Source organism: Nomascus leucogenys, chromosome 3, assembly GCF_006542625.1.
Source record: "Nomascus leucogenys isolate Asia chromosome 3, Asia_NLE_v1, whole genome shotgun sequence".
In the NCBI taxonomy this organism is placed as follows: Eukaryota; Metazoa; Chordata; class Mammalia; order Primates; family Hylobatidae; genus Nomascus; species Nomascus leucogenys.
This window is the reverse complement of record NC_044383.1, coordinates 155,059,603-155,081,887: the sequence shown is the minus strand read 5'-3', so window position 1 is coordinate 155,081,887 and position 22,285 is coordinate 155,059,603. Positions and strand designations below refer to the sequence as shown.

The window sequence follows — 22,285 nt, the reverse complement described above, 5'->3', positions numbered from 1 at the left end:
TGACTTTTCCCTTGGCTTAGTGATTTGGGGGTCCCAAGATTCATTTTCTTGTCACATTCCTGATGGACATCTGGACAAACTGGCTCCCTGAGACAGCATCCCTGCAGGTAAGGTGTGTCCTAAAAGGGTGAGGACTAGGCTCTGATTGAGGGGTCTGAGGAGTCATGCTTTAAAAACCATCAATTCTCATCAGATGGGTTTTATTTAATCCTATATATCATGACTTACTTTCCACCCTGACTCTGGCATAACATTACAAGACAAGGAAGAAAATCAAAATATTTTACTCCAAAACATGTGTCTTTGCCGTATCTTGAAATGGCCCCGCAAAGCTGTCCTTTGTGGGTGAAAACCAGCTCAGCCACATTAGTCATGCATCTGTGAAGAATCTGTATTAACATAGCTAGATCTCTTTCTTCCAGGCCCTCCCAATCCTAAACAGATTAAGAGTCTAACACCTTTTAAAGGTCTGAATAGGAAACATTTGTCACCTATTGACTCTAAGGGCAGCCACTATGAGGCTTCAAAAGAACCTTGGTCTCCACAGTCCTTTATCTTAACCTGAACATTTCCTTTCTATTGATCCCAGGTCTTCAGAGAAACTCTACCAATTGTCACCTGGAAAATGTTTACTTTTACCTAGATCCTGGAAGCCCCCACTTTGCGTTTTCCTGCCTTTCCCAGGTGGGAAACCAATGTATTTCTGAAATGTATTTGATTGATGTCTCATGCCTCCCTAAAATGTATAAAACCAAGCTGTGCTTGACCACCTTGGGCACATGTTCTGAGGACCTCCTGAGGGCTGTGTCGTGACATGGTCACTCATATTTGGCTCAGAATAAGTTTCTTCCAATATTTTACAGAGTTTCACCCTTTCTGTCCACAAGAGGCGCATAGGATATTTCATTCCAAGTGCTGTGGTGAAGACTTTTTACAAGATGGCCTTGTGAAGAGCCATCGTTGTGTAGATGTGCCTCGCTTTGTTCCTGGAATGACATAGTGACCGTCTAATTTCCCAATTCAAGGAGAGTTCCTCTTTTTTAAAATCTTAGCTTTTTATTAAGAGGTTTAGTGTCTTTGCTTTAGGAAACTGCTTAAAATGTCTACATTTTTCAACAGCTTGAGTAATGACTATACAGTAGCCTGAATCTTCTCAAATTGATGTGGTCTTTCAGTAAGGATTGTAATATTTTGTGAATCATTGTGGTGTACTCTTGGATGAGAGGTGTTATGTTAAGAAAAATAGTTCTGAGGTTTTTTATGGGATAATTACAGGTTTTACTTCCTGAAAACAAACATTTGAATGGTATTTGATGGAATGAAAGGGAAAGAGTGTAAGGTTACAGAGGTTTACACTGTTTTAATAGCTTTTTAAAAAAAACTTATGTTACATTTTTGTTCAGTTGCACAATGTACATCAAACTAACCACAGCCATGTGGGGGCTGCTCCTCATGAACTGTCATCCTACGAGTCCAAATACAGGAGAAGCAGAAATTATCATTGGCCCAAATGCTGTATTTCCAGTAATATATAAAATAGGGCATTTCTAATTTCTTCTAACCTTAGTAACCAGCTCAGCCACATTAGTCATGCATCAATAATGTGTTTTTTTATTTTTTTGCAGTCATCCTAGTGCACTACCATTAAAATGATCTCTTCTGAGAATTACTCCTATAGTTATCTTAATTCTGTTGGACAAATGGGATTTTAAATTCATTTTAGTATTGTATTAATAAGAGTGCCAAATACCTCAAAAAGTGATGGTCATATTTTCCTATTTTATGTGTTGTATTATTAAATGGCTCATTTAAAAAATGAAAATACGTAAGTGTTTTCTGATTTATTGATAGCCTTAAAGTCATAGCAGGTGTAGATACTTTATATATTTTTAAAACTTGACAGGATACTACTCTTTGCCTGCCTCTGAATAAAATATGTACTATTTTGTGATATAAATACATAATACTAGACAGCTAATTTGAATTAAAAACAATGTGTAAAAGTTTAAACAGCTTTTTTAGTGAAATAATTTTATTACACATGATTCTAGATTTCAGGAATAGTCCTTATGTTATTTTGCTTTATTAGTTTTAGATCTTGCTGTATTTTTAAAAAAGAAATGAAATGATTATTGATACAGAGAAAACCCTACCCACATCCCTCCCTTTTCTTCTTCTCTGATAACCACTACTGAATTTGGTATGGGCCTTTTCCTAGTACCCATTCAGAAGCAATGATACAGGAGTTAAGAAGAAATTGCTTAGGCAGATAATGAGGGTATGGGAATCCTCCCTAAGGTTTTCCTTTTAATGAAAAGCAGCCCCCAAATCATTTTCTTTTCTAACCAAGAGCAGGCCTGTAAAATCAAGCTGCAGAGATAGACAAACAAGCTGGAAGCTTGTAAACGCAAATGCTGGCAGTTGTGCCAATAGGAAAAGGCTACCTGGGAATAGGCATGTTCAAAATCGTGGCTCCATCTTTTCTGCCAGCCATGTGTACAGTAAGGAGCAGGCAAGATGGCACTGGCCAAGTAGAAATTTCATTTGCATAATAAGATTAGGGTGGGGCAGCTGGGTACAGTGGCTCACACCTGTAATCCCAGCACTTTGGGAGGCCGAGGTGGGTGGATCACCTGAGGTCAGGAGTTTGAAACCAGCCTGGCCAACATGGTGAAACCCAGTCTTTCCTAAAAATACAAAAATTAGCCGGGTGTGGTGGCATGACCCTGTAGTCCCAGCTACTTGGGAGGCTGAGGCAGGAGAGTCGCTTGAACCGGGGAGGAGAAGGTTGCAGTGAGCTGAGATCGTGCCATTGCACTCCAGCCTGAAGAACAAGAGTGAAACTCAGTCTCAAAAAAAAGATTAGGGTGGGGCAACCAGCCTTCCCTGCCTACCATGTAAAAGTCACACTTGATTGAACCAATCTGTGGGCCCTACATGTATCAGGCACTGCCTCCTCAAGCCTGCCTATAAAATCTGGCATGGTCTGCCACATGCCGGCTTTTCCCTTTGGGATGCCCCTCTCTCGGAAGAGAGAGAGGGCTGCTCTCCTTTCTTTTTATTTTGCCTATGAAATCTTCACTCCTAAACTTGCTGCTCGTTTGTGACTGTGTCTTCAATGTTGGTGCTAGGCAACGAACCCTGGGTATTGATCCCTCACAAGGATGCTGCTTCAGCAACATTGTGCTTTGTTGAACCTAGCATTAGCCTCTTACACGTGGTATCAAACCCCGTATCTCCCTGTTGCTTGATTTTTCGTGCTGAAATTGCACTATACCAGTTTGGGCATGCACTATTTTTATTATCTTCCAGCACTAAATATTTTCTCATGTTTATTATGATGTTTTTCAACCCAAGCTTTAGATGTATGCTTTTAGATTTCCACGACTTAATTTTTGGTCATCTTTTTTGTTATTGGTTTCTAATTTTATGGCATTGTGTTCACAGCATGTACTCTCCATGTATAGTATGATTTTCTTGGTATCTTTTGAGATTTTTTATCTATTGAGAAACTGGATGCTATGGTTTGTTTCTAATATTACATAGGTGTGTGAGAAAAATGTGGTTTTGCTGACTGTTTGGTACATGTTTGCCCAGATATTCATTGACTCACCCTTGTTAATTGTGTTTAAATTGTTCAGGTCTTCCTATTTTCTTGTTGCTTGATTTTTTTAATTACTAAGAGATGTGTTAAAAATCTACCATTATGATTGTGATCTTGTCAGTTTCTTCTTCTTCTTCTTCTTCTTTTATTTTTTTGGAGACGGAGTCTCGCACTGTCGCCAGGCTGGAGTGCAATGGCACGATCTCAGCTCACTGCAACCTTCTCCTCCCCGGTTCAAGTGACTCTCCTGCCTCAGCCTCCCAAGTAGCTGGGACTACAGGGTCATGCCACCACACCCGGCTAATTTTTGTATTTTTAGGAAAGACCGGGTTTCACCACGTTGGCCAGGCTGGTCTCGATCTCTTGACCTTGTGATCCACCCGCCTTGGCCTCCCAACACTTGGGATTACAGGCATGAGCCACCGCACCCAGCTAGTTTCTTCTTGTAATTCTATTGACTTTTGCTTTATGTATTTGAAGGGCATGTTATTAGGGATATTTAAGTTCAGTCTTCTTATATTTTCATGTGCAGTTTTTTTCTTTTATCATTTTCTTGAAGAAACTGTTTCTAACGAGGCTTCTTTACCTCATATCTGTTTTTTTTCTAGTGCTTATATAATCTTGCCTCCTCAGAGTTCGCATGTGCTGTTTGAGCCCCATCTTTCAGTTTCAACTTTTTTTTTTTTTATTAGGTTTTCAGAACTTTTCTTAAAATCCAGCATAAGTTCCTTATAGATGCTGGATATTAGACCTTTGTTAGATGCATAGTTTGCAAATATTTTCTCCCATTCTGTAGGTTGTCTGTTTACTCTGTTGATACTTTATTTTGCTGTGCAGAAGCTCTAAAGTTTAATTAGATCCCACTTGTCAATTTTTGCTTTTGTTGCAATTGCTTTTGGTGTCTTTGTCATGAAATCTTTGCCAGTTCTTGCATCTAGGATGGTACTGCCTAGGTTATCTTCCAGGGTTTTTATAGTTTTGGGTTTTGCATTTAAGTCTAATCCATCTTGAGTTGATTTTTGTATATGGTGTAAGGAAGGGGTCTAGTTTCAACCTTCTGCACATTTAGCCAGTTATCCCAGCACCATTTATTGAACAGGGAGCCCTTTCCCCATTGCTTGTTTTTGTCGGCTTTGTTGAATATCAGACGGTCATAGTTATGTGGCTTTATTATCAGTACTGTGCTATTTTGAGCTAAATGATGAGAACTCATGAACACAAAGAAGGGAACAACAGACACTGGGGTCTACTTGAGGGTGGAGGATGGGAGGAGGGGAAGGAGCAGAAAACATAGCTATTGGTACCAGGCTAAGTATCTGGGTGATGACATAATCTGTACAACAAACCCCTGTGCCACAAGTTTACTTATATAACAAACCTGCACATGTACCCTTGAACCTAAAACAAAAGTGAAATAATGGCAATAATGATAATAATGAAATCCAGCCTAATATTATCTCTCTTTTCCTTGTTGAGTTTAGTCAGTTTGCAATTATGATTATTCATATATTTGATACCATTTTGTGCTTTCTCTTCCACATTTGTTATTTCTTTGCTTTCTACTTACCCTGAATTTTCTTTGGTTTTTTATTTCTTCTTCCTCACCCTCTATTGGATTGAACACATTTTTTAAAAGTTTACCTTTTCTCTTGAAAGGTTTGGTCATTCCATATTATTTCTGTTCTGTTCAGTTTTTTACTCTTTAGCCTACATATACTAGCAACTGCTGTCAGGTGTTAGTGCCATTATCTTCTCTGTCTTTTTGTTAAACTAAGCCTACATGTTCTTCTTTTTATGCTAAGTACCTCATGTAACAGCAGCATTCAGTAGATGATCTGTAAATATTCGTTGAATGCCTGCTCAATTATTAGTGTGAATTATTATTATTTTAAAATGTGTATTACAGCTTTGTTTCTTTTCTTTTCTTTTTTTTTTTTTTTTTTTTTTTTTTTTTTTTTTTTTTTTTTTTTGAGTCGGAGTCTCACTCTTTTGACCAGGCTGGAGTGCAGTGGCGTGATCTTGGCTCACTGCAACTTTCACCTCCTGAGTTGAAGCGATTCCCCTGCCTCAGTCTCCCGAGTAGCTGGGATTACAGGCACACACCACCACACCTGGCCAATTTTTTGTATTTTTATAGAGACGGGATTTCACCATGTTGGCCAGGTTGGTCTCAAATTTTCCTGACCTCAGGTGATCTGCCCGCCTTGGCCTGCCAAAGTGCTGGGATTACAGGTGTGAGCCACTGCACCTGGCCTTGAATTATTATTAGTCTGTTATTATTGAACTTAGTAAGCCTTTATTTTCTGTTTGCAAATGAAGGATGACTTGTAGGCACATCTATCCTTCTTGAAATTTGTCTTAATATTTTTAATATTCTTGACCTAGAAGGAGGATGGAAATCATTATTTATCACAATGTGTTTAGGTGATGTTTTGTGCCAAATGGTTCTGTAGATGGAGTTGAGTTCAGTTCCACTTAGCGAGAATTGCTTCTGATAGCAGCACAGGGAAAAGGGAGCGAGTCAGAGTCAGGGCCGGGACTCGAGGCCCCATGGGAGCTCACCTACATCGTCATTGCAGGAGCCTGCTGAGTGTCATTTAGGGGTTGATAATTGGCAGATTAATAACTCACCTTAAGTGCCTTGTTGAGGGGCATCTTTCAGATGATTTATTGAATATGGCTTATGGTCTATACTGTAAACATGAATTTTGGTGTATTACTATCTTGGTCATTTTTGACCATTTTGTACTTCTGTAACTCTCAGTGGCAGTACACATAAAGAGAACATACATCAATAATTCTCTAGGTCAAAATATACCCTCATTAACTACTTTATGTAGAAGATTTTGGAGTCCAATTCTGAAATTGTTACAAATAAGAAAAAAACTTTGTGTTAATATCTTACTTGAGAATCAGCTATTATGAGATATCATTAGCATAACGCTTATTAACTCAACCTTTGAAAGTACATCTTGATTTGCCCCTTAAAATTATAGGGTTCATCATTTACAACCCAACAGCCTCAGGCTTATAACCTTTTCCTGACCACGGCCATTGACGATGGGATGAGACTGTGGGACCTGAGAACCCTGAGGTAAGGCTGTCCTGTGCCCTGCACTGCAAGGGTGGGAAGCTCAAGAGATGTAAGCTCAATCTGATCTCTTTTCCGAATGTGATGAGGTTGTGGTTAATCTGTGCACACTGACTAATTTAAGACTGATTTATGCACAGAAAAGGTAGCTCTAACTTTGGAAGGGTGAAGCACTAGGTACTGGTCTCTCTGCTATACGTGGCTTAGGAGAGTAATCCCAGGCCCTTCCTGTGGGTCAGCGATGTTGAGGGAGATGTTGGAATCTCCTAAACCACAGTTACCCTATGGTGTGATTACTGCTCTCTCTCCCAAGTGTGTTCCCATCTCCATTGGGTGCCACCCACTAGGTGCCGAGCACCCCCATAACTTAGGGCCAGCAGTGCCTGACTCTCCTTTTCCTACCTCCTCAGGTCACAGTTGGGAGGGCATTTCCTTAGATATACTATCGTTAAGTAAATTACTTCTCATTTCACATCATGTATGTTTTAGATGCTTTGGTAGACTTTGAAAATGCATTTTATAAAAGTTAGAAAGCACCTTAGTTTTATCAGCAAAATATTTACAGATCTTTTAGGATAGGAATTCTTGATATAACAATAATTGTTGTTTATTGTTGAATGCAATAATAAAACTTATAGGCAGGTTTGTTGACTATTATTATTTCAAATTAGTGATGAGAATCTGTATGAGCAATCATGTTGCACATGAGGACGTATTAACCAATGACTGACCATATCACATTGCTGGTGGCATAAGATTATGATGGAGCTGAAAAATTCTTTTTGTTTAGTATTTGCTTTACTACTTTTTATCATGATTTTAGAGTGCATTCCTTCTACTTATAAAAAAAATTAACTATAAAGCAGCCTCAGGCAGGTCCTGCAGGAGGTGTCCAGAAGAAGACATTGCTTTTTTTAATTTTTTTATTTTAGACAGAGTCTCGCTCTGTCACTCAGGCTGGAGTGCAGTGTTACATGATCTCAGCTCACTGCAACCTCCCCGCCCCATCACCCCACCCCCGAGCTCAAGGGATTGTCTTGCCTCAGCCTCCTGAGCAGCTGGGTTTACAGGCAAGTGCCACCGTGCCCAGCTAATTTTTTGTTTGTTTGATTTTTTTGAGATGGAGTCTCGCTCTGTCACCCAGGCTGGAGTGCAATGGCATAATCTCAGCTCACTGCAACCTCTGCCTCCCAAGTTCAAGCCATTCTCCTGCCTCAGCCTCCCAAGTAGCTGGGACTATAGGTGTGTACCACCACACCCAGCTAATTTTTGTATTTTTAGTAGAGACGGGTTTTCACCATGTTGGCTGGGTTGGTCTCGAACTCCTGACCTCAAGTAATCCACCCGCCTCAGCCTCCCAAATTGCTGGGATTACAGGTGTGAGCCACTGTACCTGGCCAAGACATTGTTATCACAGGTCGATGACAGCTCCATGCATTTCACTGCCCCTGAAGACCTTCCAGTGGGACAAGATGTGGAGGGGAAGACAGTGATATTGATGATCCTGACTCCATGCAGGCCTAGGCTAATGTTTGTGTTTATGCCTTAGTTTTTAACAAAAATGTTTAAAAAGTAAGAAAAAGCTCAAAATAGAAAAAAGCACTTAGAATAAGAATATAAAGAAATAAAATATTTTTGTACAGCTGTACAATGCATTTGTATTTTAAGCTAAGTGATATTAGCTTTGGGAGGCCAAGGTGGGCGGATCACCTGAGGTCAGGAGTTCAAGACCAGCCTGGCCAACACGGTGAAACCGCATCTCTACTAAAAATACAATAATTACCCAGGTTTGGTGGTATGCACCTGTAATCCCACCTACTCGGGAGGATGAGTCAGGAGAATCACTTGAACCCGGGAGGCAGAGGTTGCAGTGAGCCAAAATTGCACCACTGCACTCCAGCCTGGGTGACAGAATGAGACTCTGTCTCAAAAAAAAAAAAAAAGTTTATAAAGTAAAGAAGTTACAGTAAACTAATGTTAATTTGTTACTGAGGAAATAAAAATATTTTAAAATAAATTTGGTGTAGCCTAAGTGTCCAGTGTTTATAACATCTACAGCAGTTGTGGTCATGCCCTTGACCTTCGCATTCACTCACTTCTTGCTCGGTGACTTGCTCAGAGCAACTTCCAGTCCTGCACGCTCCGCTCATGGCAAGGACCCTATACAGGTGCAGTCTTTTTAATCTTTTATTTTATTTATTTATTTTTTATTTCAGTAGCTTTTGGGGTACAAGTGACTTTTGGTTACCTGAATAAATTGTGTAGTAGTGAAGTCTAAGGTTTTAGTGCACCTGCCACCTGAGTCTATACATTGTACCCAATTTGTCGTTTTTTTATTCCTCACCCACCTGCCACCCGCCCCCTTGTGAGTCTCCAGATTCAATCATACCACTCTATATGCCTTTGTGTACTCACAGCTTGGCTCCCACTTACAAGTAAGAATATAAGGTATTAGGTTTTTCATTTCTGAGTTCCTTCACTTAAAATAATGGTCTCCAGCTCTACCCAAGCTGCTGCAAAAAGCATTCTTTTGTTCTTTTTTATGGCTGAGTAGTAGTATTTCATGGTGTCTCTACACCACATTTTCTTTTTTCACTCATTAGTTGATATGGTTTGGCTGTGTCCCCACCCAAATCTCATCTTGACTTGTACTCCCGTAATTCCCACGTGTTGTGGGAGGGACTCAGTGGGAGATAATTAAATCATGGGGGCAGTTTCCCCCCATACTGTTCTTGTGGTAGTGAATAAGTCTCATGAGATCTGATGGTTTTGTCAGGGGTTTCTGCTTTTGTGTCGTCCTCATTCTGTCTTTACCCTGCTGCCATCCATCTAAGACGGGGCTTGCTCCTCCTTGCCTTCCACCATGATTGTGAGGCTTCCCCAGCCACATGGAACTGTAAGTCCAATTAAACCTCTTTCTTTTGTAAATTGCCCAGTCTCGGGTATGTCTTTATCAGCAGCACAAAAACAGACTAATACAGTAAATCGGCACCAGTAGAGTGGGGTGCTGCTGAGAAGATATCCAAAAATGTGGATGCGACTTTGGAACTGGGTAATAGGCAGAGGTTGGAACAGTTTGGAGGGCTCAGAGGATAGGAAATATGTGGGAAAGTTTGCAAGTTCTTAGAGACTTGTTGAATGGCTTTGCCCAAAATGCTGATAGTGATATGGACAATAAGGTCCAGCCTGAGGTGGTTTCAGATGGAGATGAGGGACTTGTTAGGAACTGGAGCAAAGGTAACTTTTGTTATGTTTTAGCAAAGTGACTGATGGCATTTTGCCCCTACCCTAGAGATTTGTGGACTTTGAACTTGAGAGAGATGTTTTAGGGTATCTGGTGGAAGAAATTTCTAAGCGGCAAAGTGTTTTTTTTTTTTTTTTTTTTGAGTCAGAGTCTCGCTCTGTCGCCCAGGCTGGAGTGCAGTGGCACCATCTTGGCTCACTGCAAGCTCCGCCTCCCGGGTTCACGCTATTCTCCTGCCTCAGCCTCCCGAGTAGCTGGGACTACAGGCGCCTGCCACCACGCCCAGCTAATTTTTTTGTATTTTTAGTAGAGACAGGGTTTCACTGTGTTGGCCAGGATGGTCTCGAACTCCTGACCTCATGATCCGCCCACCTCGGCCTCCCAAAGTGCTAGGATTACAGGCTTGAGCCACCGCGCCCGGCCTCGACAAAGTGTTTAAGAGGTGACTCGGGTGCTGTTAAAGGCATTCAGTTTTAAAAGGGAAACGGCATAAAAGTTTGAAAAATTTGCAGCCTGACAATGCAATAGAAAAGAAAAATCCAATTTTCTGAGGAGAAATTCAAGCTGGCTGCAGAAATTTGCATACATAATGAGGAGCCAAATGTTAATCCCCAAGACAATGGGAGAATGTCTCCAGGACATGTCAGAGGTCCTCATGGCAGCCCCTCCCATCACAGACCCAGAGGTCTGGGAGGAAAAAGTGGTTTCATGGGTCGGCCCAGGGTCCCTGAGCTGTGTGCAGCCTGGGACTTAGTGCCCTGTGTCCCAGCCATTCCAGCCATGGCTGAAAGGGGCCAACATAGAGCTCATGCCATGGCTGCAGAGGGTGCAAGCCCCAGTCCTTGGCAGCTTCTACATCATGTTGAGCCAACCGGTGCACAGAAGTCAAGAACTGAAGTTTGGGATCCTCTGCCTAGATTTCAGGAGATGTATGGAAACGCCTGGATGCCCAGGCAGATGTTTTCTGCAGGGGTGGGGCTCCCTTGGAGAACCTCTGCTAGGGCAGTGCAAAGGGGAAATGTGGGGTCAGAGCCTCCACACAGAGTCCCTACTGGGACACTGCCTAGTGGAGCTGTGAGAAGAGGGCCACTATCCTCCAGATCCCATGCACCATGAGCATGGAAAAGCTGCAGACACTCAACACCAGCCTGTGAAAGCAGCTGGGAGGGAGGTTATACCCTGCAAAGCCACAGGGACAGAGCTGCCCACAACCATGGGAACCTACCTCTCGCATCAGTGTGACCTGGATGTGAGACTTGGTGTCAAAGGAGATCATTTTGGAGCTTTGACTGCCCCACTGGATTTCATACTTGAATGGGGCCTCTAGCCCCTTTGGTTTGGCTAGTTTCTCCTAATTGGAATGGCTATATTTACCCAATACCTGTACCCCCATTGTATCTAGGAAGTAACTAGCTTGCTTATGATTTTACAGGCTCATAGGCAGAAGGGACTTGGCTTGTCTCAGATGAGACTTTGGACTGTGGACTTTTGGGTTAATGCTGAAATGAGTTAAAACTTTAGGGGACTGTTGGGAAGGCATGGTTGGTTTTGAAATGTGAGGACATGAGATTTGGAAGTCTAGGGGTGGAATGACATGGTTTGGTTCTGTGTCGCCACCCAAATGTCATCTTGAATTGTACTCCCATAATTCCAATGTGTTGTGGGAGGGACCTGGTTGGAAATAATTGAATCATGTGGGCAGTTTCCCCCATACTGTTCTTGTGGTAGTGAATAAGTCTCATGAGATCTGATGGTTTTATCAGGGGTTTCTTCCTCATTCTGTCTTTACTTGCTGCCATTCATGTAAGATGGGACTTGCCCCTCCTTGCCTTCCAACACGATTGTGAGGCTTTCCCAGGCATGTGTAACTGTAAGTTCAATTAAACCTCTTTCTTTTGTATATTGCCTGGTCTAGGGTATGTCTTTATCAGCAGCGTGAAAATGGACTAATACATTGGTCAGTGTTCCATATCTTTGCAATTGTGAATTGTACTGCAATAAACATACACACACAGTGTCTTCATGATATAATGACTTATTTTCCTTTGGGTAGATACCAAGTAGTGAGATTGCTGGATTGTATGCCAGATCTGCTTTTGGTGCTGTAAGAAATCTACTTTTAGTTCCATGGAAAACAGTATGGAGATTTCATTTTTCTTTTATACCATATATTTACTGTGCCTTTTCTTTGTTTAGATATATAAATAATTACCATTGTGTTACAGTTGCTTAGTACAGTTGCATGCTATACATGTTTGTAGCCTAGGAGCAATAGGCTACACCACACAGCTTAGGTGTGTAGTAGGCTACACCATCTAGGTATGTGTAAGTACGCTCTGTGACATTCACACAGGGACAAAATTGCTTAACGACATATTTCTCAGAATGTATCCCCTGCATTAAGTGATGAATGACTGTGTAGTTAACTCCTGGCATCTTCTTAGTACTCAGTAAACAGCCAACAACATCCATTTTGTAGTGATTATTGCTTATTTATATATTTTTTATTTGTATATATTTAGGAAGTGCAAGTGTAATTTTTTTACATGGTCAGATTTGTAGTGGTGAAGTCAGGGCTTTTAAGGTATCCATCACCCAAATAATGTGCATTCTACCCATTAAATAATTTTTCTTCCTCCATCCCCTTCCCACCCTCTACCCTTCTGAATTTCCAGTGTCTATGGTTTCATATTCTATGTCCATGTGTACACATTATTTATTTCCCACACGTAAGTGGGAACATGTGGTATTTGTCGTTCTGTTTCTGAGTTTTCACTTAAGATAATGCCCTCTACTTCCATCCATGTGCTGCAAAAGACATGGTTTCATTTTTTTCATGGCTGAATAATATTACATTATATGTGTGTGTGTGTGTGTGAGTGTGTGTGTACACACACAAGTATACTACATTTTCTTTATTCAGTCATCTGTTAATGGGCACTTGGATTGATTTCATGTCTTTGGTATTATAAATAGTGTTGCAGTAAACATATGAGTGCATGTGTCTTTTTGAAATCATGATTTCTTTTTCTTTGGGTAGATACCCAGCAATGGGGTTTCTGAAATGAATGGTAGTTATATTTTTAGTTCTTTGAGAGATCTTCACATTGTTTTGCATAGAGGTTGTACTAATTTACATTCCCATCAGCATTGTATAAACTTTCCCTTTTCTCTGCATCCTTGCCAGCATCTGTTACTTTTTGTCTTTTTAGTAATAGCCATTCTGACTGGTGTAAGATGAAATCTCATTGTGGTTTTAATTTGCATTTCTCTGATGATTAGTGATGTTGAGCATTTTTCATATGCTTGCTGGCCATTTGTATATCCTCTTTTAAAATGCTTTTATACTGTTGGTGGGAACATACATTAGTTCAACCATTGCGGAAGACAATGTGGCATTTCCTCGAAGACCTAGAACCAGAAATATCATTTGACCCAGCAATCTCATTACTGGGTATATACCCAAAGGAATATAAATCATTCTATTATAAAGATACATGCATGCATATGTTCGTTGCAGCACTATTCACAACAGCAAACACATGGAATTAACCCAGATGCCCATCAATGATAGACTGGATAAAGAAAACGTGGTACATATACACCATGGAGTACTAGGCAACCATAAAAAGGAATATGATCATGTTTTTTGCAGGGACATGGATGGAGTTGGAAGCCATTATCCTCAGCAAACTAACACAGGAACATAAAACCAAACACTGCATGTTCTCACTTATAAGTGGGAGCTGAACAATGAGAACACATGGACACAAGGAGTGGAACAACACACAGTGGGGCCTGTCAGGGGAGTAGGGAGAGGAAGAGCATCAGGATAAATACCTAATGCTTGTGGGGCTTCATACCTAGGTGATGGGTTGATCTGTACAGCAAACCACCATAGCACATATTTACCTGTGTAACAAACCTGCACATCCTGCACATGTATCCTGGAACTTTAAATAAAGTAAAAATATCTATTCATGTCCTTTGCCCACTTTTTAATGGATTTATTTGTGGTATTTTTTGTTGAGTCGTTTGAGTTCCTTGTAAATTTTGGATATTAGTCCCCTGTAAAATGCATAGTTTGCAAGTTTTCCCCCATTCTGCAGGTTTTCCGTTAACTCTGTTGATTATTTCTTTTGCTGTGCAGAGTATTTTTGTTTAATTAAGTCATATTTGTCTATTTTTGTTTTTGTTGCCTCTGGTTTTGAGTTCTTAGTCATGAATTCTTTGCCTAGACCAATGTCTGGAAGAGTTTTTTCTAGATTTTCTTCTAGTATTTTTATAGTTTCAGGTTTTACACTTAAGTCTTTAATCCACCTTGAGTTTATTTTTGTGTATGGGGAGAGATGGGGGTCCAATTTCATTCTTTTGCCTATAGCTATCCAATTTTTCAAGCACTATTTATTACAAAGGGTGTCCTTTCCCCATTGTTGATTTTGTCAACTTTCAAAGATCAGTTGACTGTAAATATGTAGTTTTATTTCTGAGTTCTAGATTCTGTTCCATTGGTCTATATGTCTATTTTTATGCTAGTACCATGTTGTTTTGATTACTATAACCTTGTAGTATAATTTGAAGTCAGGGAAGGTGATGCCTCCAGCTTTGTTCTTTTTATTTAGGATTACTTTGGCCATTTGGGCTCTTTTTTGGTTCCTTATGAAGTTTAGGGTGTTTTTTTTTTTAATGTGAAAAATAACATTGGTATTTTGAAAGACATTATTGCATTGTATCTATAGGTTGCTTTGGGCAGTATGTTAATTTTAATGATATTAATTCTTCTGATCCATGAGCATAGGACATTTTCCTATTTGTTTGTGTTATCTGTAGTTTCTTTCATTGATATTTTATAGTTTTCTGCATAGAGATCTTTTACCTCCTTGGTTAATTATATTCCCAGGTATTTCATTGTTTTTGTAGCTATTGTAAATAGGACTGATGTCTGGTTCTCAGCTAAATCATTATTGATATATAGAAATGCTACTGATTTTTACACAATGATTTTGTATCCTGAAATTTTACTGAATTTATTTGTCAAATCTAAGAGTGTTTTTGATGGAGTCTTTAGGTTTTTCTAGATATAAGATTATATTTTCAGTGAACAGGGATAATTTGATGTCCTCTTTACCAATTTGGATGCTTCTTTAAAAAAAAAAAGTTTTTGTTTTTTTGTTTTTTTGTTTTTTTTTTTGCCTAATTGCTCTGGCTAAGACTTCTAGGACTATACTGAATAGAAATGGTGATAGTGGGCATCCTTGTCTTGTTCCAGTTCTTAGAGGAAAGACTTTCAATTTTCCCCCATTCAGTATGACCTTGGCTATTGGATTGTTGTATATGGCCTTTATTATTTTTATGTATGCTCCTTCAATGCTTAGTTTTCATTGAGTACTTTTATGAAGAGATGCTGAACTTTATCAAGTGCTTTTTTTTTGCATTTATTGAGATGATCATATGTTTTTTGTCCATGATTCTATTTATGTTGTGTATCACATTTATTGATTTTTGTATGTTGAACCATCCTTGCATCCCTGGTATAAAACCCACTTGGTCATGGGGTATTGTCTTCTTGATGCGCTATTGGATTCTGTTTGGTAATATTTTGTTGAAAATTGTTTTTATGTTCATCAGGGATCTTGGACTGTAGTTTTCTTTCTTTGTTTTGTCCTTGTCTGGTTTTGGTATCAGAGTGATACTGGCCTCATAGAATGAATTAGGGAGCATTCCCTTCTTTTTGACATTTTGGAACAGTTTCAGGATTGATATTAGTTCTTCTTTATATGTTTGGCGGAATTTGCCTATGAATTCATCTGGTCCTGGGCTTTTCTTTGTTGGGAGACTTTTTTTTTTCTTGATTCAGTCTTTCTACTCATTATAGGTCTGTTCAGGTTTTCTGTTTCTTCCTGCTTCAATCTTGGGAAGTTGTGTATTTCCAGGAACTTATCCATTTCCTCCAGGTTTTCTATTTTGTGAGTGTGTAGTTTTTCATAATAGTCTCTGATGATATTTTGCATTCCTGTGGTATTGGTTGTAATGTCTGTTTTTCATGTCTAATTTTGTTTATTTAGATTTCATCTTTTCTTGGTTAGTCTACAAGTGGTTTATCAATTTTGTTTATCTTCTTAAATAACTGACTTTTCATTTTGTTGATCTTTTAAATTGTTTTGTTGGTCTCTATTTCATTTAGTTCTGCTCTGGTCTTTTAAATTTCTTTTCTGTTGCTAACTTTGGATTTGGTTTGGTCATGCTTTTCTTGTTCCTTGAGGTGCAACATTAGGTTGTTAATTAGTGATCTTTCCAGTTTTTTTGGTATAGGCATTTGATGGTATAAACTTTCCTCTTAACACTACTTTTACTGTATCATACAAGCTTTACTATGTTGTGTTATCACCTTCATTCATTTCAAAAATTTTAAAATTTCTCCTGAACCCAGTCCAATTACACTTCTAGAGCACTTATTAATGTGCCACGTGCTGTAAGAAGAAATTTCTTTATGAACTCATTTAAGCCCATTTCATGAATGGGGAAAATGCAGCACAGAGGTGAGCAACTCACCAAAGTTGCTCATTTGGTGAGAAGGGGCTTAGCTGGGGTCAGAGTTGAGCCTGGCCCTGGGTCACCTGCTCTTGGCCACTGCTCTCTATGGCCTCTTTGCTGAGCTCATTAGACAAGAAACACATGATCGTGAGGGAAATGTTCATGGTGTATTCTGGGGTAGACATAGCAGGATATAAAGCTGCATAGTATGCATCTCTACTTTGTTAAAGGAAAACAAAGCCCTTTGCATATGCAGAGAAAATGTGCAGTATATTTGCCACAGTACTTTCTGGAGTTGTCATTGAATGGAAGGATTATGAGTACTTTGATGATTTTTCTCTTTATGTTTCTTTTTTTTTAATAGTAAAAGAAGAATGTGAAAATTTAAAAAATTAATGTAAAAGAAAAAAGGAATTAAATGTATGACAAATATTGTGACAAATGTTTATGACATTTTTGTAAAGATTTAATCTTTTCTCAGTAGTACAATACAGTTCAGGTTATTTTCTACAGCCTATATTACCATCTACAGAATTTTTCTAGACAGAATTATCTTGGCCATTGTGACAATGCACTCCAGCCTGGGTGACAGAGCGAGACTCTGTCTCAAAAAAAAAAAAAAAAGAAAAAAGAATTATCTTGGCTAGGTGCGGTGGCTCAAACCTGTAATCCCAGCACTTTGGGAGGCCAAGGAAGGTGGATTACCTGAGGTCAGGAGTTCGAGACCAGCTTGGCCAACATGGTGAAACCACGTCTCTACTAAAAATACAAAAATTAGCTGGGTGTGGTGGTGAATGCCTGTAATCCCGGCTACTTGGGAGGCTGAAGCCGGAGAATTGCTTGAACCCAGGAGGCAGAGGTTGCAGTGAGCCTAGATCACGCCACTGCACTCCAGCCTGGGTGACAGAGTGAGACTCAATCTCAAAAAAAAAAAAAAAAAGAATTATCTTTGTAGAATTTATGCTTCATAGGATATGATGGGTAGTCAATAAATAAAATACTGAACTTGACACACAAAATGAACAAATTAAGATATTACATAGTCAGACACAACATTTTTGTCACAATTGTGTACAACATTTCACACTTAAATAGCTTTGTTCTTCAGGCAAGTGTTTTAAGGCAGTAGCTGCATCCAGCATGATTCTAGATATTAGATGTGGTTGGGGGGATATGTTTTCAGCTGAACTGCTGCCCGCGGTGGAGCCACATTAGCCCAGAGATGGCTCTGCAGTTGTGCAGCTCCACTGCTGTGTCTTACAATGAAGCAGACACTGCTTTACTGCACAGGGCTTCTTTTCATTGAAATTTGGATAATTAATATTTAAATATTTATATTTGTAATCATCAGAGAACTTGGACAGAAGCCTTTTAAGATCCAGGAGACTTAGGGTAAGCCTCTACTGTGACATATAGAACTACAGACATTGTATGGAAAACAAGTTAATAAAAAATATTTAGCTAAGCTATCTTAATTTATTTTCCTAAGATTGTTTTGAAAATATAAATCATTCCTGTAAATATAAAGTGTTCAATAAGTGTATTCCTTGTAGGTGGTCAACAGAAATTACTTTTTTAAGGGAATAAAAAGGTATATATTTATTTTAAGAAGTGAAATTGTTATGAAATTGCTTATGTAGAGCTAATTGATTACTATTTCTGCTAGTCTTATTTTATTTTACAGCAAATTTTATATCAGTAAAAGCCATAACTAGATATGTAAAGGTTGCATATCTTTATGTGAACAGGCTTCCAGCATTCCAAAGTGAGATAGTTGAGGCAGTTACATTGTTATTTACAGATTGTTTGTCACATATATTCTGTTAATTTTATATATTTATATGAAATGTAAATTATATATCAATAAAATTCTGTTTAAGCAAAAAATTATATATTTCCTGATAATTATGATCACTGCATATATAATGTACATAATAATATAAGAAGCTGATATGGATTTTTATGTGTATGTGCATGCACTTATACCTGTTCACAAGGATACAATTAGCAGAGTGTCTTTGTTCTTTTGTCACTTTAATCACTAGAACAAATACAAAAGCACATCTTTTGAATTTGTATTTTGTGTTTGTATTTTATATTTGTATTTTGTATTTGCATTTGTATTGTATTTGTATTTTGTTAGTACTGTATTGTATTTGTATTGTATTGTATTTGTATTTTGTATTTGTATTGTATTATATTTGTATTTGCATTTGTATTGTGTTTGTATTGTATTGTATTATATCGTATTTGTATTTTGTATTGGTATTGTTACATGTGTGCTCTGTGACTTTGCCACCACTCAGGGCACCTTGAGCAGGGATCCTGTCGGGCATCTTTGTGGTCCCCAGCCCAGTGCTGCCCAATGTTTGTGGAGGCTTCTTAGGAAGGTGCTGTTAATCTCCAAAAGGTGTTGGAGATTCTCTCCATAAAATTAACAAGAATTCCTTGGCATTTTTTACAATAAACAAATTTTATATGGCACTTTTTAAATAGTTGTGAAACTTAACCACCCTGGATAGAATGTTTTGCCTCCAAAAAGTCTCTGAATAATTTAACTAAATAATTTATTATTTTAGAAGATTTGTTAGGTTTGTTTTGATATTTTAAAAATTTCCAGAATATGTTTACATTTAATATTTATCATATATAAAAGCTTATTTACTATTAGTTTTGTCATCTTTGGGAATTTAAGATTTTGAATAGTGTTTGAATTATTTTTAAATATCTCTAGAGAGACCCATTAACCATTTAATAATTCTCACATATAAAATATTCTTTCATTATTCGTTGGTTCCTTTTTGTGAAGAAAAGCAACAAGTTGTTTTCTTTCCTCTAATTTGCATTCAAATTTTAAAATGATTTTTCTCCTGGTGTTTCTTTCCTCCCTGTAGGTGTGAGCGCCACTTTGAAGGGCATCCAACCCGCGGCTATCCATGTGGAATCGCTTTCAGTCCTTGTGGACGATTCGCGGCTTGTGGGGCCGAGGACAGACACGTATGTACTGTTTGACAGTCTATAAATGTAGGAGTCTAGACTTTGGTAATGTGTAGACTGTTTAATATTGTTGCATATTAGGATAGAAACCTACTTTCAACTTGACTGTTGGTCAATATTTTAAGACTCTTACACAGTAATAGCATTTTAATAATGTGTGAGGTATGAAAGATGTTTTTACTGAAGCATGATAAACAGTAATCACTCATGAATTAATTATTAATCATTTGACAGATACTTGTTGAGTGCCTACTGTTTGAAAGACACTGTGCTACACATTGTATTTTCTTTTTTATTACAAGATGATAATATTAGTGAAACACCAGATCCTGTGTATTTAATGTATTTAATGGTGTGATCCTTTCCTAAGTTAGATCCTTAGGAAACAATGTGCTTATATTAATGGAATTGCCCCCTCCACATTACACATTATGTGCATGCGCCTCATCGTGGATTTGGGGCAGGTACTAATACACATCCACTTGTCCATAATCTATTTCAAAAGGCCTGTATTAATTTCCTAGGGATGCCACAAACTACCACAAACTTGGAGGCTTAACCCTTTTCCCATTCGCCCCAAGAATACTCACGAGCGGCCTTGCAGCTGCAGCATTCACCTCACAATCATGTTGCCTCAAAATATCCTGCTTTTATTATTATTTTCTCAGCACTCTAGTATCTTGACTTTGGAAACAAAAAACATCATTCTATCTATAGCATTCTGTTTTTAGTAGTGGTATTTTCATTTACAAAATGTAGTAATTCTTGATTGCTGAAAATGCCAAATTCTAGAAAATATTGCATTTCTAGGCATGATGATAACATCGTTCCCGAATAGTTATTGGCTAAAGATTCATTTGATGAATCTGATTTTTCTGAAATAAATGATTCTGCTGATTCAGATGATTCTGATGTTAGTTCTGTTTAGAAATAACTTCAAGACCTGGTGGTGACAAAATCTCTCAGCATTTGCTTGTCTGTAAAGTATTTTATTTCTCCTTCACTTATGAAGAGTAGTTTGGCTGGATATAAATTCTGGGTTGGAAAGTCTTTGCTTTCAGAATGTCGAATATTGGCCCCCACTCTCTTCTGGCTTGTAGAGTTTCTGCTGAGAGATCAGCTGTTAGTCTGATGGGCTTCCCTTTGTGGGTAACCTGACCTTTCTCTGGCTGCCCTTAACATTTCTTCCTTAATTTCAATTTTGGTGAATCTGACAATTATGTGTCTTGGAGTTGCTCTTCTTGAGGAGTATCTTTGTGGCGTTCTCTGTACTTCTGGAATTTGAATGTTGGCCTGCCTTGCTAGATTGGGGAATTTCTCCTGGGTAATATCCTGCAGAGTGTTTTCCAACTTGGTTCCATTCTCCCCGTCACTTTCAGGTACACCAATCAGACGTAGAATTGTTGTTTTCACATAGTCCCATATTTCTTGGAGGCTTTGTTCATTTCTTTTTATTCTTTTTTCTCTAAACTTCTCTTCTTGCTTCATTTCATTCATTTGATCTTCCATCACTGATACCCTTTCTTCCACTTGATTGAATCGGCTACTGAGGCTTGTGCATTTGTCACGTAGTTCTCGTGCTGTGGTTTTCAGCTCCATCAGGTCCTTTAAGGACTTCTCTGCATTGGTTATTCTAGTTAGCCATTCGTCTAATTTTTTTTCAAGGTTTTTAACTTCTTTGCCATGGGTTCAAGCTTCCTCCTTTAGCTCCGAGTAGTTTGATCGTCTGAGTTCTTCTCTCAACTCGTCAGTCATTCTCCGTCCAGCTTTGTTCCGTTGCTGGTGAGGAGCTGCATTCCTTTGGAGGAGGAGAGGTGCTCTGCTTTTTAGAGTTTCCAGTTTTTCTGCTCTGTTTTTTCCCCATCTTTGTGGTTTTATCTACCTTTGGTCTTTGATGATGGTGACATACAGATCGGGTTTTGGTGTGGATGTTCTATCTGTTTGTTAGTTTTCCTTCTAACAGTCAAGACCCTCAGCTGCAGGTCTGTTGGAGTTTGCTGGAGGTCCACTCCAGACGCTGTTTGCCTCGGTATCAGCAGCAGAGGCTGCAGAACAGCAGATATTGGTGAACAGCAAATGTTGCTGCCTGATCGTTCCTCTGGAATTTTTGCCTCAGAGGAGTACCTGGCCATGTGAGGTGTCAGTCTGCCCCTACTGGGGGGTGCCAGGCCTGCCCTAAAAGAGCTCCTGAAGGAAGCACTAAACATGGAAGGGAACAACCGGTACCAGCCACTGCAAAAACATGACAAGTTGTAAAGACCATCGAGGCTAGGAAGAAACTGCATCAACTAACGAGCAAAATAACCAGCTAACATCATAATGACAGGATCAGATTCACACGTAACAATATTAACCTTAAATGTAAATGGGCTAAATGCGCCAATTAAAAGACACTGACTGGCTAATTGGATAAAGAGTCAAGACCCATCAGTGTGCTGTATTCAGGAAACCCATCTCACGTGCAGAGACATACAGAGGCTCAAAATAAAGGGATGGAGGAAGATCTACCAAGCAAATGGAAAACAAAACAAGGCAGGGGTTGCAATCCTAGTCTCTGATAAAACAGACTTTAAACCAATAAAGATCAAAAGAGACAAAGATGGCCATTACATAATGGTAAAGGGATCAATTCAACAAGAAGAGCTAACTATCCTAAATATATATGCACCCAATACAGGAGCACCCAGATTCATAAAGCAAGTCCTTAGTGACCTACAAAGAGACTTAGACTCCCGCACAGTAATAATGGGAGACTTTAACACCCCACTGTCAACATTAGACAGATCAACGAGACAGAAAGTTAACAAGGATACCC

General features: G+C 38.9%; 1 protein-coding gene across 1 annotated transcript in view; it reads left to right on the top strand.

Annotated features, from left to right (window-relative positions):
* The window catches only part of WDR27 (WD repeat domain 27), a 233,870-nt gene that overhangs the window by 72,093 nt on the left and 139,492 nt on the right, over window positions 1-22,285 (top strand). The window contains exons 19-20 of the mRNA XM_030809982.1: window positions 6,601-6,698; window positions 19,368-19,470. Coding sequence (XP_030665842.1) covers window positions 6,601-6,698; window positions 19,368-19,470 — 201 coding nt within the window. The remainder of the gene's footprint in view (window positions 1-6,600; window positions 6,699-19,367; window positions 19,471-22,285) is intronic.